This window comes from Balaenoptera physalus, assembly GCF_965194825.1.
Source record: "Balaenoptera physalus genome assembly, chromosome: 8".
Taxonomy (NCBI): domain Eukaryota; kingdom Metazoa; phylum Chordata; class Mammalia; order Artiodactyla; family Balaenopteridae; genus Balaenoptera; species Balaenoptera physalus.
In genome coordinates this window covers 84,104,598-84,117,106 of record NC_138887.1, presented here as the reverse complement: position 1 = coordinate 84,117,106, position 12,509 = coordinate 84,104,598, and the positions used below count along the sequence as shown (strand labels likewise).

General features: G+C 35.2%; 1 protein-coding gene across 6 annotated transcripts in view; it reads right to left on the bottom strand.

Annotated features, from left to right (window-relative positions):
• Positions 1-12,509, bottom strand: part of LOC309665724 (uncharacterized protein) — a 608,811-nt gene that overhangs the window by 251,270 nt on the left and 345,032 nt on the right. For 2 of the 6 annotated variants that reach the window (XM_082472435.1, XM_082472436.1), the window contains one exon: positions 3,417-6,054. The exons of the other annotated variants lie outside the window; for them this stretch is intronic. In XM_082472435.1, coding sequence (XP_082328561.1) covers positions 5,957-6,054 — 98 coding nt within the window. In that variant the 3' untranslated portion in view covers positions 3,417-5,956. Of the gene's footprint in view, positions 1-3,416; positions 6,055-12,509 lie in introns of those variants that run through there. 6 annotated transcript variants of the gene reach the window in all.

Sequence of the window (12,509 nt, the reverse complement as noted above, 5' to 3'; positions counted from 1 at the left end):
TTTCTAAGACATTTAACAACTTCTTAGTATGAGAGATGCAAAAATGCAGTTGTTCTTTCAAACTGTCATCTTTAATTTTCCTCTCTCAAATGGTTTTCTTTCCACTTTGAACTGTGTAATGTATTCTTCTTAATTAAAAATTCTCAACATCTAATTTTAAAGGTATTTTCTATCTAGTCATTCTTATCTCTGAGAGGTTTTCATCACATTACCATTTTTCCACACCACTTAATGAGAAACACAAGTCATTCAAATGAGAAAACTAACCATTAAATTGAAAAGAAACACTAAAAATTAAATAATTATTTGTCTGTCAAAATAAAGTTCCAGGACCAATTTGTAAGTTGAAATAATGATCAACACGAAAAGCTACATATCTTCTCTGACATTTACCTAACATTTTCTTCATGTTACAATATGAAGAAATCATGCTTATATGCTTATAATCATGATATTTCTCTCATCAAATTCAAATTTTTTACAATTCTCAGTATCTTTCATAATTCATACTTTACTTCTACCATCAATTCCCGACATCCCCCATCTGTAAAAGCTTCTCTACATGGATTGATTTGATTAATACCCTATGTCTCATTATATTTCATATGGCTTCTTAGTCCTACACCCTAATTCTTTCATTCCATCTTTTCTCTTTGGAGCAATTTCTAGGAAACACTACTTAGGCTTCAAAGGTCCTGATCTAAAAATCAGCAGTAACCACAATGCCTAAGCGGTTAGATGAAAAAAGGTTAGTACAATATGAAAGTGTGTTCTTCTTTTCACCTTTTAGACCAAGAGTTGCATATCCTAAACATTCTCCCACATTCACCAGCTCTAAATCCCCCTTCAATCTGAATCCAGAAACCATTATTAAAACTTAGTCTCTGACAACCAAAGCAGCATGGAAATTGCTGGGGAAACCGAGGGTGGGAACCTAAAAGGTACCCCAGGCTCTTGCAGAGTGTTTTGTTTATTAAAGGGTGATATGCACTTCTTAATGCTGGCTCTTAATGCTTCTCTACTCTCTTCCTCCAACCCTAGTTTACCAAGATGAAACGTCTAGGAAAATAAACAAAAATCATCAGTAAATGATAAAATCTTCTGGACACAGTTCAGAAAAAAGTATGTGGAATTTTTCTAACTATTTTAGGACTGCTGTAGCAAGTTGCAAAGTGTTTCTAATGCCTGCTCTGTGTCATGTTTGGCAAAGGGGAGAAAGAAGATGTCTGACATACTTAAACCCAGGAATATTAAGTGATTGCTATATTCATTTCACATGTTGCTAGCTTTTTAATGAAATATTGAGAGTGGGTTCTATATACGTAGTAATTATTTTTCCTGATATCTATGATTACAAGACTGAGGACGAAATTAAGGAATCGTCTTGTAACATGTAGATAAAATGTTCTGAATAGAGAATTTGCTTACTAGTCTAAGCACTGATAACACCAATCACAGTATCTTGACTCAGTCAAATCCAGTTCATCTTCAGCCACAAAGGCTAAATTTATATACAGCCAAACTGAACAGTTAAAAAAACTAATTTACTTTTTGTTTTACTTTGGCACTGTAAGAGTCCTGTCTGCTTATTTTTGTACTTGGCCAAGTATGTTTGGGAAATGTGTGCATATTTATCAGAAAATCCTTGCTGTCTAGTGGACAAAAATATATATAATGAGCAAGGTGTCAGCCCCAAATTCCAGCATCTTAGACTGTGGATATCTTCAATTAAAGGAAGTGATGGATCATGAAATGCAAACCCATTCAAAGATTTTGTTTTAGTACCTAGAAACAATCTTTTGCAACCATCTATGATTATGTTACTCAAACAGACTACAAATAAAAATAAGAAAGTAGATTTTCTGACTTTTTTAGCTCTTTCAAGAAATAAGACTCCAAAAGACATTACAAGACAACACCAAATGCTTGTGGTGCATTTGGAGCATGTGGAGCAACAGGAACCCTCATTCATTGCTGGTGGAAATGAAAATGGCACAGCCACTTTGAAAGACAGTGTGGCAGTTTCTTACAAAACTAAACATACTCTTATTGTATAATTCGGCGCATGTACTCCTTGATATTTACCCAAAATAGCTGAAAAGTTATGTCGGCGCAAAAACCTGCACAGGGATGTTTATAGATGCTTTGTTCATAATTGCCAAAACCTGGAAGCAACTAAGCTGCCCTCCAGCAGGTGAATGGGTAAACAAACTGTGATACACACAGACAATGGAATATTATTCAGTGCTAAAAAGAAGTGAGCTATTAAGCCATGAAAATACATGGAGAGACCTTAAATGCGTATTACTAAGTAAAAGAAGCCAATCTGAAACTATATGATTCCAAATATATGACATTCTGAGAAGGGCAAAACTATGGAGACAGTAAAGAAGACCAGTGGCTTCCAGGGCTTAAGGGGGAAGTATGGGATGAATAAACAGAGCACAGAGAATTCTTAGGGCAGTGAAACTACTCTGTATGATACTATAATGATGAATACCTGTCATTATACATTTGTCAAGACACAGAATGTAAACCCCAACAGTGAACCCTGCTGTAAACTATTGACTTTGGGTGATAATGATATGTCTGTATAGGTTCATTGATTATAACAAACGTACTACTCTGATGAGGGCTGTTGATAGTAGAAGAGGTTGTGCACGTTTGGGGCCAGAGGATGTATGGGAACTCCCTGTACCTTCTGCTCCATTTCTTGCTGTGAACCAAAAAATGCTCTAAAAATAAATTCTATTTTAAAATTGACATTTTATATTCTTTTGAAAGTGTTTATTGAATAAAGGACATCTTTAGTAAGTTTTAAGCTGGTATGCCCAGTGGGTAGCATAGTGCCTAGCACTCGCAGTTATAAATAATGGTGAATGGAGATATAAAGTGGAGAAAGAAGAAATGTGCTATTCAAGATGATAACAGTGAATTAATTTTTTTTCAGGTAAGTTTGGGAAACATTTGACTTCTTCATAGCAAGTACTTATCATGGCTTTTACTATGTTAATCCATCTTATAATTATCCATGAGGTTTATATCACACCATATTCTACAAACTTACTTGATAATAAACTCATCTTTGTAAGCATTTCTTTTTTAAAAAAATTAATTAATTAATTAATTTTTGGTTGTGTTGGGTCTTTGTTGCTGTGCACAGGCTTTCTCTAGTTGCGGCCAGCCGGGGTTACTCTTCGTTGTGGTGCACGGGCTTCTTATTGTGGTGGCTTCTTTTGTTGCGGAGCACGGACTCTAGGCGTGTGGGCTTCAGTAGTTGCGGCATTCAGGGTCAGTAGTTGTGGCACACGGGCTTAGTTGCTCCGTGGCATGTGGGATCTTCCCATACCAGGGATTGAACCCATGTCCCCTGCGTTGGCAGGCAGATTCTTAACCACTGAGCCACCAGTGAAGTCCCTGTAAGCATTTCTTGAAGTCAGGAACTGGCTGAACATGCTTTTGGAAATGCTCTTATTCACTGTGCTGTATCCATTTGGTTGTCAGAACTGTCATATCTGATAGATAAAATTCATTCTGCCAATATTCTTGACCACATAAAAATAAATGAAGCAGGACTCCTACCCTTAAGAACTTTATCCTCTGTGTGTGGATGGGGGAGAGGGCAAACATTTACTGTACAGCTTAGCAAATGATACGATAAAAATATACACAAAGTACAGATTTACGAAATACGTAAGAAGTTATTATTGTTCTAAACCTGGGGTCATCAAACTACAGACTGTGAGCCAGCTCTATTTTGCATTGCCTGTTTTTGTAAATAAAGTTTTATTGGAACACAGCCATGCACATTCATTTATGTATCATCTATGGCTGCTTTTCCACAATTGAGTAGTTGTGACGGGCCATCTGGTCCACAAAGCCTAAAATATTTATTATCTAGCCCTTTACAGAAAAGGTTGGTCAATTAGGTAAATGTAAAAATAACTCACTCTTACCCATGGATGCTCTAACTGGAGGAATTAATGGAGCCTTATGGAAAGTCTGCTAATTAATAGAGAATATTATTATTTCATCAGAAATTTTGTACATTCCATAAAACATGGCCAAATATTGATGCATTCTAATGTGGTAGGATGATCCCCTGTTCAGAAGTCAGGAAAATCATGTCCTTGTTCTCCTCATGTAAAACTATCTTTGGATTACAGAATCTAATTTTTCTGCTAGTTCTAAAATATATTTATTTTCATTTAACACCTACCTTGGCTAAAGCTTCTATGCATCTATATTATAGCCACTTGAATATTGAATTTTCATTTTATTGAGGGCAAATTATTAACAGGTGTGCTCTGCATGGAGTAGAATTCAAAAAATAATAGAGAGGATACTAGACTAAAACCAAGAAAGATCTTAGACCCCACCACTTGTTTTTTTGGGTTTTTTTTCACTTCATAGGAATAAACTGATTTTTTAAAAAAGTATTCTTAAGGTAAAGGGCCAAAGACACGATTTTTGGAAACTTTTGAATGAGGGACTAGAAGAATCTTTAGCTATTTTTTTAAAATAAGTTATTTTTTTTTTCAAATAACAATGAGGGATTTTTCTTCCCCTACCTGAAACTACCAAATTCATAATTTTTAATAATCAAAAATACCAGTAGAATAAAACAACTGGTTTTATTTATTGAATTTACTGGCCATTTCACTTAACTGTCCATTTGTTTAGATAAGTTATTTTGGCATCATAATACTAAATCTGTGTTCTTTCTCCCTTGGTTGTTATGCTGTCACTTTTCATTTATATTCTTAGATTCGAAGAATCATTGTGAATGCATGAATAATGCAACTATAGTTATGAAGGCACTCAGTTTCTTTAATTAAATTTATTTGCCTGAAGCATATGACATGTTTTAAAATATCAGTAGTAACAGCATTCCACTCTGGGATAGCTGGTGCTTTAATGTCTCTTCTTTCTTAAACACCTCATGAAGAAGCCAGAGATTTTCTTCATATAATAAGCTCAAACTAATTTTAAGATACTATCTAAATAAAGAATTTTTAAACCTGCCTATCATGTCTTTCTAAACGATTTATTTCAACAAGCACTTTGCTTTAAAAACTTAAAACAAAGTTTAAGTACAGCATGTAATTCCTATTTTCATCTTGATTCCAATTATTACAAAAATCAGAGAATATTATTTTACCAATAGCAAAATCTTTATATAGACTGATAATCTGATTCTTATTTAATTCTAGTGCCTTCTTTATGAACTCCTACTCAAGGCCTAAACTATGCTCTTTTAAAAATAGCAGTAAGAGTGGTGTAGTTAGAACAGCCAAGACTGAAAATCCAGTCTTTCTTCAGCCCATGCATTCCTATCATGCTTTGGAAATCTGTGGAGATGACGTGGTCTCTCTAAGTCATTTATGTCAACTGTTAATTAATTTGATAATATCATATACTTTAAAATTCATAAGTCTTTCAGTTTTTAGGAACTTTTTTACAGTTTATTACTTGAGGTTCTATGCTGACAGGATATTTATGATTATGCATGCAAAATTTTGTTATTACATATCTTTCATACCCATTTTTCTATTAATGTATTCTGAATTATTCAAGTTTTTACTTAATATTTTATTGCAATAGCATCTATATGTTCCTCTTATATTGTGACTTTTTATCATGATAAATTTTAAATGCTTAAGCATAGCTTAAATTGGCTCTTATCTCTTTCTCTTATGTCAAGTTTCACTGCAAAAAGAGCATTATAAATCTACTTTCTAGTAGATTTTTTTTCTCTTAAATCGAGTATGAGTATCAATCATATTTCTCATTATTGTGTGAACCATTTTCTATGCTTGATAAATAATATAAATGCAGAAATCCAAGAGGTTCAATACATCCTAAACAAGATAAAAAGACAAAATCATACTTAGGCATGTACAACTACCAAATACCAAAGATACAAATGTAAGATATAAGAAAATTCTAATACCAGTCAGAGGAAAAGAGACACCAAATCCAGAAGAATAAACATAAGAATAAATGCTAACTTTTCACCAGAAACAACAGAAGCCAGAAGGCAATGAAATATATCTGTAAAGGAGAAGGAAAACTGTCAATTTAACATAATCTATCCAGCAAAAATATTCTCCAAAAGTGAAAATTAAAAAAAGAAAATTTCAGATAAACAAAGGCTGAGAGAATTTGCTACCAGCTCTTCAGTTTGAAGAGCATGAAACCACTTATAAACATGTATGTACAAGAATTGAAGAGCAACTAAAATGAAAAATATTTTAAACATAAAGGACTTCCATTATTTTCACTAGTTTCTTTGAAAGACCTTTGAATTTTAGAGCAAAGTCACATTGTATTGAGGGATATATAGCATATGTATTCATAAAATAAAAGAAAAACATACCACATAGGATGGGAAGACTTTAAATGAAAGTATACCATTGTTAAGTTACAATACAATACATCAAATGGCATGATTAATATATAATAAAATGCTGAGTTAAAGATACATGTTATATTCTCTAGAAACTCCTCTAAACACACACACACACACACACACACACTCACTCACAAAGATGATTAGATACAGATACAAGAGAAAAGTTAGAACTGAATATTAAAACATATTTGATTAAAATAAGAAAAGTAAGGAGTACCAAGGAAAACACAGAAGAAAGAAATAAAATAAACAAGATGATAAAGCCTTAACAATAGCCCAACCATATCAATAACTAAGTGGACTGAGAAAAATCTAATTAAAAATCAGATATTATCACAATGAATTAAAAAGAAACAAGGGAAGGGTGGGAGGGAGATGGAAGAGGGAGGGGACATGGGGATATATATATACATACAGCTGATTCACTGTTGTACAGCAGAAACTAACACAACATTATAAAGCAATTATACTCCAAAAAAGATGTTAAAAAATAATAAAAAGAAACAAGATCTAATTACAGGTAGTTAAGAGAGTAAGCACTAAAGTAAATAAAGACACAGATTGTTTGCCAGTTAAAGAATGGAAAAAATGTGTACAAAGTAAATACTTACTATGAGAAAGCTAGTGTGTCTAAAATACCTATGAAAATAGAGAATAAAAACTTCAATTCGGGGAGTATTATCAGAATAATGATTGATATTTCATAATTACAAAAGGATGAATTCACAAAAAGTTCTAACCATTTTAAATGTGTATGTACTTAATAACAAAAGTTCAGAGAATGTGAAGCAAAAATTGATACAACTAATGGAAGAAATAGACAAACCTGCCAACATGGTTGGAGAAATTCACACTTTTTTTTTTCAACTACCAAATGTAAAATAGTTGGCTGGTGGGAAGCAGCAGCATAGCACAGGTAGATCAGCTAGGTGCTTTGCAATGACCTAGTGGGGTGGGATAGGGAGGATGGGAGGGAGGCTCAAACCCTCCCTCCCATCCTCCCTATCCCACCCCTCTAGGGAGGGGATATGGGGACATGTGTATGTATATGGCTGATTCGTTTTGTTGTGCAACAGAAGCTAACATGGTTATTGTGAAGCAATTATACTCCAATAAAGATCTATTAAAAAAATAAGTATCATTAGGTCCCATTTGTTTATTTTTGTTGTTTTTATTTCCATTTCTCTAGGAGGTGGCTCAAAAGGATCTTGCTGTGATTTATGTCATAGAGTGTTCTGCCTATATTTTCCTCTAGGAGTTTTATAGTGCTAAGTGTCCATCGACAGATGAATGGTTAACGAAGATGTGGCACATATATCCAGTGGAATATTACTCAGCCATAAAAAGAAATGAAACTGAGTTATTTGTAGTGAGGTGGATGGACCTAGAGTCTGTCATACAGAGTGAAGTAAGTCAGAAAGAGAAAAACAAATACCACATGCTAACACATAAATATGGAATCTAAAAAAATAAAATAAAAATGGTTATGAAGAACCTAGTGGCAGGACAGGAATAAAGACGTAGACGTTGAGAATGGACTTGAGGACACAGGGAGGGGCAAGGGTCAGCTGGGACAAAGTGAGAGAGTGGCATGGACTTATATATACTACCAAATGTAAAATAGATAGCTAGTGGGAAGCAGCCACATAGCACAAGGAGATCAGCTCGGTGCTTTGTGACCACCTAGAGGGGTGGGATAGAGAAGGTGGGAGGGAGACGCAAGAGGGAGGAGATATGGGGATATATGTATATGTACAGCTGATTCAATTTGTTATAAAGCAGAAACTAATAGACCATTGTAAAGCAATTATACTCCAATAAAGATGTTAAAAACAAAAAGTAAATTAAAAAATAAAAGCAATTATCCATTTCTTTCTTATTAATTGTTAAGTTGACCAAAAATTGTTAATGATACATCAATAAGGAAATATTATCATCCACCATGGCCTAAAAGACATTTATAGAAAACCACATCCAGTATAGAATATACATTCTTTTTGATTGTACATAGAACATTGTCCAAGATAAACCACATTCCAAACCATAAAAAAGTCTTGATAAATTTAAAGTATTAAATAATATAGAATATATTGTCTGACTGAAACAGAATACATATAGTAATTAAAAACAATAAGATCTCTAAGAAAACCTCAAATAATTAGAAAAAGAAAAATAAATTCTAAATAATTCATGGATCAAAGAAAATTCACAAAGAAAATTTTAAAATATTTTGAACTAAATGACAATATAACACACTGCATCAACATTTAGAAAATGCAACTTAACCGGTACTTAAAAGAAAATTTATCCAAATTTAGATAGGTAGAGAGAGAGACAGATGACTACCAATGCTTTTTCAGGCCCTTTTGGGAATATAATAATAAACAAAAACCCCACAAAATTACCTGTCCTTCTATAGCTTTTTGGGGAATACAGACCAAAAAAAAAATTAAAATGTATATGATCATAAATTAGAAAGTGATAAATGCTATGATCAAAAATAATTAATAAAGAAGATGCAAAATATATATTATTCAATGATATGAATATTATTCAGCCATGAGAGAAAAGGAAATCCTGCCATTTGTGACAACATGGATGGACCTTGAGAGCATTATGCTAAGTGAAATAAGTCAGACAGAGAAAGACAAATATTGTATGCTATCACTCATATGTGGACTTTTAAAAAGTTGAACTAATAGAAACAGGGTAGAATGGTGGTTACCAGGGGCTGTGGGCTGGGGGAAATGGGGACATGTTGGGCAAAGGGTATAAACTTCCAACTATAAGATGAATCAGTTGTGGGAATCTAATGTAAAACATGGCAATTATAGTTTACAATACTGTATTATATACTTGAAAGTTGCTAAGAGACTAGATCTTAAATATTTTCACCACAAAAAAGGAAATGGTAATTATGCAGCAAAATGAAGATGTTAGCTAAAGCTATGGTGGTAATCATTTTGCCACATGTAAACGTATCAAATCAACATTTACACCTTAAACTTACACAATGTTATATGTCAATTATATGTCAATAAAGCTGGAAAAATAATAACTCAAAAATAAACGCACAAACCAAAAGAGGGGAAAGACGGAATCTGTAGAACATTGTTGTCCTTTAAGCTTTAAATACAGTGTCAAGCAAGGTCTCACCAAGAAGACCTAAAGGAGTAAGGAAGGGCGTTGTGGAAATACAGGAAAGATCTTTCCAGAAGGGTAAACAGCAAAAGCTCTAAGGCAGGAGTGACTTCAGCTGTTCCAGACCATAAAAGGGACCATTGTCAAGAGAGGTGAAACAAGGCAAAGAGAAGTTTAAAGTGCGATCAAGGGAACAAGGAGCCTAGAACTTGTACGGTCTTATGGGCCATTCTGAACTTTGACTGTGAGTGAAAGGCAGAACGATTGGAGGCTTTTAAGTGAAGTGACATGATATGAACTACATTTAGAACAAATTGTGTCTAGAATAAACTGTATCAGGCCGATTGTCCTAATAGGAAGAAGGTTATTCAGTAATCAAAGATAGGGATGATGAGGCACTGATGGTGGTGGAAGTGGGGAAAAGTGGTTTGATGTTGGACAGATTGTGAAGGTAGAGAAAACATGATTTACAAAGGGACTCAACAGATGGTGTAAAAAAAAAAAAAGCTCATTTGCAGAAAGTGATTATACACGATTATCTTGAGGAGTGTTTCCCGTAAAATGGGCCAGTCATGTAAGCAGTAGCTGAGAGGGAAGGATTTTCTTTTTTAAGATGGGGGGAAAAGCATGTTTGTAGGCTGGTAAAAAATACAGTAAAGAATGAAATACTGATAATGCAGGAAAGAGAGAGAGGGGTAGGGAACTCTGAGGAAGTGAGAGCATTGGGGTATAGAACACACTAAGGTGTCCTTAGAGAAGCATGGAAAACTCCTCCATAGTAACAGGAGAGGGGCACATACGGCACAGAAGGAGACTGATGTAGAACTGGGGATGTCCATTCTGATGGCTTTTTTTTCCCCAAAGGTGTTGGAGGTTGAAGAGTGAGGCTAACGCATGAAAACCTCATCTGGGAGGGCAGAAAGACTAAGGACACATTGGATGCTGACCGGGCAGCACTCAGGGCCCACATAAGAACAATCGTTAGGAATGCAGACTGAGCACACTCAGGATGGTCTTCATGTTTTTCTCTGTGGGTACAGAAACCAAATAGAAGGAGAGTGGAATTAACCAGAGGAATCTTTAAGTCTCTCATAAAAACTCCACAAGAGGAAATAACGATTTCAAATATCTGTTAAACCTGGAAAGCACTATGGTCATATCATGCAAGATCTGTCCATTCTTCCCTAATTCTTTCTGTTCCTTAGCCTGACACCGTAGGAGTCACAAACAGCAGCCAGGAAGTTGAAGGGAAGTGATTATGGGATGCAAAAGAAACCAGATTTTCCCTACTGCCACCTCTAACGTCAGGCTTCCATATTAAAATATACCTTATTCAGGGAGAAAAGAGCAAGATTAATTCTGGGATGTTAAGAATTATGCTATTACATTAAACTGCACTGAGTATTTAATTACTCAGTGAAAGCTTTTAGAATGGTTAACAGGACCTGGCAAAAACTTTGAGACTCACCCAAAGCAGATTTGAAAGGACACTGGATGAAATCATAAAGCTATAAATCCCAGTTGCTTAAAACAATTGCACCACCCATTTCAAATATTCAGTTATTACAAAGAGACTATAGTGGGGAACATTCTAGAGATTCCCTACCCATAAGATTCCCTTCCCCTGGTTATTCAATTAAACATTAATCTATGTAGTTCTGTGAAAGGAGTTTATAGATGTAACTAAAATCCCAAGTAGGCTGACTTTCAGATACGGAGGTTGGGTCTGACCCAACCCTGTAAGCCATTTAAAAGCATGGCATTTCCTCTCGCTGGTAGCAGAAGAAAACGTAAGAGAGATTCACAATGTGAGAAGGACTCAATCTGTCATTGCTAGTTTGAAGATGGAGGGACCACACAAGAAGGAATGCTGATGACTTCTAGGAGCAGGGCCAGTCCCCAGCTCACAACAGACATGAAAATGGGGACCCCAGACCTAAAGACACAGGAAAGTAGGTGTGGTTTCAAGCTATTAAGTTTGTGGTAAGTTTGGAAGTTGGGAAAGTATGGTTAGTTTGTTATGCAGCAATAGAAAACAAATACAAAGTTATTCACCTTTTTCCCCCTGAAAAGAGTTAATTTATAGACTAGGGATAATTTTTCTCTTATTATAGTAGAAAGAGCAACAGAATGACTTTTAATTATTTAATGTATTTATCTATGTTTAGCTTATTGACTAAAATAGTAGTAAGATATCCTGGAAATACATCCCAGTGTACTGTTTTCCTACCCCCCACCCCCACCCCCAGGCTCTGAGTTACAGGAAGGGAAGAGGCCGTTCTTATCCATCTGACTGAATTCATATAGACTGTGCTCGATATTCCCAACCAGGACTGTTCTAAGTTACTGTGGGATCACTTTTTTCTTGAGGTGAGCCATGACGCATAGTTCCAGAAGAACCCATTCTTGCCCTAATTAAATAACTGTTGCTTAAAAAGCAGCCTACACTCTCCACCTGAGGGCATTGTATGTGAAGAATTGTAAAGGACCTGGTATTTTATCCTCCTTGCAAGCTAACAAGTCAGCCTGCTATAGGATCGTAAATGTAAATGCTATCAGAAGACAAGTCAGAGACAAAGGACAGTTTACTACTTGGAGCAGTAGCAATATCCAGACTATCAGCATTTCTCTGAGTTCCTGAGCCCCAATTCCCACATGACAATGCAAAGAAGGTCAAGTGACACTTGCACGCACAGTGGATTACATTATAGGGAGGAACTCTGAGCTTACGGATACTGAATCTTTTATCGTGGGAAGTAACTACATGTGCATTTTGCTCTGGAGGAAGATGCTATCTCTATCTTCCAAGGTTCTTCACTATACAAATGTCCTTGAAAATATAGACCAGGACAATGATAGTCAATGTCTCTGCTCACAAGATAGGCAGAAACATGAGAGACCTATGGAGAATTGTCACCCAAAGTGCACTGAGGTCAAAACCAGGGCAAGGAAT